At 37.8% G+C, this 6,580-nt stretch overlaps 1 protein-coding gene across 3 annotated transcripts in view; it reads right to left on the bottom strand.

Moving 5' to 3' along the window:
* Nucleotides 1–4,567: 4,567 nt before the first annotated feature.
* Nucleotides 4,568–6,580, bottom strand: part of LOC124169682 (serine proteinase stubble-like) — a 66,495-nt gene continuing 64,482 nt past the window's right edge. For all 3 annotated transcript variants that reach the window (XM_046548353.1, XM_046548352.1, XM_046548354.1), the window contains one exon: nt 4,568–5,800. In XM_046548353.1, coding sequence (XP_046404309.1) covers nt 5,648–5,800 — 153 coding nt within the window. In that variant the 3' untranslated portion in view covers nt 4,568–5,647. The remainder of the gene's footprint in view (nt 5,801–6,580) is intronic.

Here is a 6,580-nt window from a genome sequence, read left to right as displayed (position 1 = left end):
GTTCATATTCTAGTCTGTTGTAGATAAATCTTTTTCTCTCTGATGACTATGGATGAGTGGTCTGTTGCAGTTTGTTGCAATGTTGGTGATATATAACTATTTAAACCAGTGGAAACCCCTACAGGACTTCACACAAATAATTTGCTGGGAAAGAATTACATCATTTTTTTTTCTTTTTCATGCTGTTAAACAGAATAGGCTATAATCTGTTCACTTTATATTTGCTGGTGAGCTTTGGTGAGATCCTGGACACTCTTGGAGGGCTTCGCTAATGGGGAAGGGGTAATATCAAGAGAGAGAGTGCAGGAGCAAACTTAACGTTGCCAATTGTACAAAGCCGCCCTCATTTGTCACTGAAAACGTATGAATCATGGGTGGCCATAGGCAGGGGTGCAGCTATAGGAATTAAGGCTAGAGGGCCAATACCCAATTTAGGCCAATTAATACTGTGGGGACTGGGGGACATGTAATACCTGCCAGGGTAAATGGGAGGTGCGGGGGCCGTCCCCCAGAAAAAAATGTGATAAATAGTTCAAAATGGTGAGTTCTACAGCTTTCTGAGGGATATTTTATTAATCCTTATGCTATTCTAGAGATAATATTAATTCAACTAAGCAAAATGGATTAAACTTAAAAATTTCTCTGAGCCCTGAGGGGGTTTTACCCCCCAAAACCCCCCTTGCTTTGCCACTGGCCATAGGTATTTTGGGCCCGGTGCCAAAACAATGTAGCTACTCATTTGAAATGTATTGAGGATAATCCTTTTGCAGAAGCCCATGACACTCCTGGCTGAAGGCAGTACCGTTGGTGAAAGGCATATTAAAGACGTACAATGAGAAAACGTAAGGTTAGGCAACACTGCTCCATGAGCAGCTTCACGATGTTAACGCGATAGAGGTCTGAGAGCTACTGAATTTCTGATGTGCTATTCTATGTCTGCTGATTGGCAAAGGGAAAGTCACGTGTTGAGAAAATTTCCCTCCCCTCAACCCGACTCTTTTTAACCACACCAGCTCACCTGCAAAAAATATAAAATGAACAGAGTCCAGTGATATCGAATCAGTCACTGTTAATAAGTTTGTATATATGTACTGCTATTTAATTATGATTGGGTCAAAATCAGTTTTTTAACCTGTATTTGGGCATATAAACTTATCATTTTGGATGTTTGAAGAATGCTTTCTTGGAAATATAAATATGAAGAAAAGGTGTTTAGGCCTAACACTATTTGAAATCTCTTCAGTGAAATCAACCCTTAGCTTATGGCTTAGGACATGAGAGTATTTTATAAAATTGGATGTGCTACTTGATTCATACATTTTTTATTTCTTCTGCAGTTTTTTATAAGTTCATTTTTTATCGCAAATTCAGGTGGAGGATCATTCTGTAAATTACTTGAGGAAGAGGAAAAAATGGTTTCTTTGTGGTAATTTAATTAGAAAGTTAAAACAAAACATACAGTATAATAGCTAAAAAATAAATTTTGACCATTTTGTTATTTATGATCGGAGCACTTCATTTTTTATATCATTCTTCTTAGCTTTTTTTAGTACTTTACAAATATGCTATAAAGATTGAGATGTTATGAGAAAGTAAAAAAAGTTAATAATTCTATCAGAGGTGCTAGTTGCTTTCGTCGGGGGTAGGAAAGGGACACGTGCGAACGGACCCGCCAGCTACCTGTGTCGGTCCCATACAGTTTATTTGTCAGTCCTTTCCTCCCCTCCTTTCCTTGCAGCTGAGGTACCGTATATGTCTGAATATAGTCCCCCTTTTTTTCCAAAAATGCCCAAGGTAAAAGTTAAGGCGGGGGGAATATATTTGGAGAAATACGGTAATTAGCGGGCCCGTGTGCTAACTTACGGTATACACACTGTAGAGTTGTGCTACTCACAGTACAGCAATACAGCCCCTACACCTCTGACCTTATGCTTATGCTTAGAGATTTTCCATCCATGCTGACCTCTTATGCTTAGAGATTTTCCATCCATGCTGACCTCTTATGCTTAGAGATTTTCCATCCATGCTGACCTCTTATGCTTAGAGATTTTCCATCCATGCTGACCTCTTATGCTTAGAGATTTTCCATCCATGCTGACCTCTTATGCTTAGAGATTTTCCATCCATGCTGACCTCTTATGCTTAGAGATTTATCATCCATGCTGACCTCTTATGCTTAGAGATTTTCCATCCATGCTGACCTCTTATGCTTAGAGATTTTCCATCCATGCTGACCTCTTATGCTTAGAGATTTATCATCCATGCTGACCTCTTATGCTTAGAGATTTTCCATCCATGCTGACCTCTTATGCTTAGAGATTTTCCATCCATGCTGACCTCTTATGCTTAGAGATTTTCCATCTCCAGTGCTAGGCATGAGGTTGAGCCAGATGGAGATGTAGGGGCTATATTGTTGGACTGAGGGTTGCATAAAACTAGTTGTTTTATGGATACTTTCCATTTTTTTTGTGTATCTCAAAAACTAGGGCCATTTGGACACTAAAGCATAAAAATGTGCCTCATTCGGTTTCAGATTTTATCGTTCTGCCAAGTTTGAACATGATCTGGTGGAGACACTCTGGTACCATCCCTTTTGCATCACATAGGTTTTACGAACTCTTAGTGGTCTGTTTCTGCTTCTCCAATTTTTAATGAATCTTTCCTCCTATCATTATCATAATCAGCAGCAGAAGTGGTGAAAAGAAGCAGCTCCACTTGTAATTGGTGTGCAGAAGAGTTGAGTTGAGAGAGATGTGAAAGGCCTTTGTTAGAGAAACTCCTATACCATTCCCATAGCTGAAGAATCAATCTGAGTCTTTGGAGATTGAAGGATAAGAAAATGTGTGTCTCGATTGCAAGATATGACCTAGCAACTAAGCCATGAAGAATGATGAGTTATCTCCTTGGAACTATGAAAACAAGCAATGGTAGGTACAATTAAATGAATTCAACCTAAAAAATTACGTATGTTTCCTGATGTGCTGTACCAATATATTTTGTTATGGTTAATATGGAAAAGAATGGAAAAATACACCTGCAGAAAAGATTGTTGGTGCGGGACAAAAATACAAGGCTTAAGCTCACACCCAATATCGATGTCTCAAAGCTTTATGTTTTGTACTTGATATATGTGCGTCAAAAATCTTTGTACTGTCTTCAAAATATAGGTAGTTTCTCTTCTATTGAGACCTTAGTTAAATCTCCCTAAGTGGCGGGCTCTTTGGTAACATCGGCAGTGGCCCAAGGTCTGTGAGAGTGCAATTTATTTATATTTATTTGATAATAGGGTAGTTTCCTTCATCAAAGAAAATGAAAGGCATCGATTGCGATTCGTTACCCACCATTAGTGTATCCATAATATACAAATTATTTGGTTTTAGAAATACCGGTTTAGACGAATGGCAAGGGTCAATTTTATCCTCATTTGAAAAAGGCCAGATGGGCGCCAATGCGATGCCACTCCACGTGACGTCACAGGGACCTAGTTTCTATATGAGTAGATAGGAGTTTTACATCGTCTGAGGTTATTAATGCATGCATGAGGCACAGAGCTAAGGGAAACATGTCTTAATAATCACCTATTAAAACTGGCTAAGGTCGGAAAGTTTTCCTCGTTTGATAAGGTATTAATAATCCTTATTTAAGCCAAGCGCTACCATCTAGCATGGTACTCAGCTACCTGCTAGCATCCTGCGTCGTATCAGCGCTCAGAGTCTCGCCCCAAGGTCACCTCACTTGCAGCAGCAGGAGCCAGAACGACGTCACATGGGAGTTTTCCGTTGCTTATTCATACTTAGCCGTTGCGTTTTCGCGCGCTTGAAAATTTTCACTTTTCATTTAATCGCGAAAAATAGATATCATCATTTAAAAATCTAGCGTGAAATACGTACTCCAGGAGTAATAATCTTTCGATTCAGGCAATAAAAAAATAATAGGAAACCACCCTATTGTATGTGTAATTTACTTTAGTTTTGTATCCCATTTAGAAGCTACCTTTCTTCCACCACCATATTCAGCACTTCATTGTTCCTCCTCCTCTCCATCCACCTCACCTTTTTCGTCCCCTTCCATACCAAAACCTCGAAGGCCTCCAGTCTCTTATCACTGCCCTTTTCTCACCTCCTAAGTGTCCATGTTATGTAACCTCTAGTACCTATAGGTGCTTATTATTTTTATCAGTGTATTTAAATAGTTTATGATAAGGAGGGTTTTATTAGGCTAGTCAGAAATTGAGGTTTTATGTTTATTTGTTTTAATTTATCTGTATGTACATGTACTATGTATTTACATATATTTTATTGCTGCTCACTTGTTTTGCTGTTCAAACTTATACCATATAATGGTCTAAGTGTTCAAATGCTTTCTGTAGACTTGAATTACATCTCCCATTAATTGTCATTGTAGTGAATTCCTACTGAGGCAATCCATGGTTAATAAATACACTGTCAAGTGATGGTTGTTGAACCTGAGTAGTGGGCGGGGCCAAACTATGGCAGTGATGTTGCATAATTTACTGCATATTCAATAATTTGGGAACAGTTTTTGGAAATTGAAAGAGTAACAGTTAGTGATGGAATAGCCATTTATTTTATTAAAAAATCCTCCTCTCAAGCATAAATCTTCACAATAAAAAATAAATAGGCAGAATCTTTACAATAAGTTATCATAAATTGTTTTAATATACTTAAGAATTTTTCCATTACCCAAAATTTGGTCTTTTTTGTTGAAATCCAATTTTTTTTCTAAAATCACTCGTATTAACTCTCCTTGATCATCAAATATTGTTTGATCATGAGGAAAATGTAAACGTTTGGATCTCATTCTGCCACAAGAACATTAAACTGCATCATCTTATGTTAAAATATTGGCTTATGATGGAGCACCAGAGTCACTATGCAATCTCTTTTTCAGAAGCATAAAGATCTTTATCCTTTGCATTCCCTCATAATTCATGTCACTATGAGGAACTTAAATACATATATCCTTTAAGGAAATGATGACAAAATATTTGTCACCCATGAAATCATCCTATTACACATCTCAACATGGCTTTTCATATGGAAGAGAGTTGTATTTTCTGAGATGAAAAGGTTATCTCAATGAAGACGGTCACAGTGGTTCATGTCCTGAGTCATTGATTGGTTTGCAGTTAATTTCCAAGTTAAGGCCTTGTTCTGATCGAAAAAAAACTTTTCACTTCCAAGGTAACATAGTCACTGTAGCATTGTTTAGCAAAAGAGTGTCCTCTATGTTCAGTTGCATCTATTTGTTCTGATTGGCCCTCCGCTGCTCTCAACTTCATGTTGAATCATCCCTTAAGTAATACTAGGTCCTTCATTTCAGAGAACAAAACCAGGGTCTTTTCCTATTTTTCCTCGTGGAGGAAACACAGCAAATACTCGATCTCAGAGGAGGTTCTTTGATCAAGTCTTGGTATAGTCCACTCATATCCTCATGATCCGAAAACTCAGTCTTTCACTCCTCTAGCTCTTAGCTGGTGAAGCAAATGGTTTTCACTGGTAATGGTCCTTATCTTGAGGATTTATGGGAGTGTTCCATGAAGGCATATACAGAGGCTGACAGCCTCCATCATATCCTCTGACATCCATTCCACAATCTGATCTTACATTGGCAAAAACTTGTTCTACTAAACTATCTTGTTTATCCATTTGACAAACTTCTGCACATTGGTGTACACTCCTGGTAGGTGTTCCCTACCGCATCCAATTCCCCATGATACCAATCCAATGAGAACTTTACGTCCTTCCATTGTTGTGGTTAGTGGTCCACCTGAATCACCCTGGTGGAGAAATGAATGCAATAAAGGATTAGACGGGAAGATATTGTACGGAAAGAATTTTCAGAGGAAAATGACTGCAAATTGCAAAATCAGTGACTTGAACGGAGAGACCATGGTGATTGGTAGGGGGAAGTAAGGATGTTCCAAAAAACAGAAAGTTTCAAAGTTGAGGGAGCATTTCCGTTTTCTTGTAAATGTCTGCAAATACGTCCCAGTCAAATTACATAAAGTTCATAAATATCCATTTTATATTATTATTACATATTGCAGACCACCCAAGGATTTAGTTGGGCTTAAAATCTTGATGAAGATTTTATTTTACTCTAAGATAGTCTCACTGCCTGTACCAAAGTTTTTCATGAGAGTTTATCCATTGAAAACCATGCAAGTCCCTATGAAAAGTACTTTTCATACAAGTATGGGGTCTCCAGCTTGTAATTAAAAATATAAGTACCTGTTTTAAACCCAAAACATTGCCCTTATCATCCAAGTCATACACATTGAATTGAAAGGTGGTTTCAATTTTTCACAGTAATTTTATGAGTAGTAATGATACGTTTCGGCTCACAGAGCCATCATCTAATACAATAGGTACCTACAGTACTAACAGTAACTCTTGTAAGTCTTGTATCAGATGATAGTTCTGTGAGCCAAAACGCTTCGTACGCATTAAATTATTGTGTAAAAGTGTAACTACCTTTCATTTTAATAAGTTGAACTTCCATTATTTCACGCCTGAATCAGTTGAATGAATTCATACACACTGGAAAAATGTTTCAT

Source organism: Ischnura elegans, chromosome 12 (assembly GCF_921293095.1).
Source record: "Ischnura elegans chromosome 12, ioIscEleg1.1, whole genome shotgun sequence".
Lineage (NCBI taxonomy): Eukaryota > Metazoa > Arthropoda > Insecta > Odonata > Coenagrionidae > Ischnura > Ischnura elegans.
The sequence above is the reverse complement of the archived record's forward strand: the minus strand, read 5'-3'. Positions and strand labels throughout refer to the sequence as shown.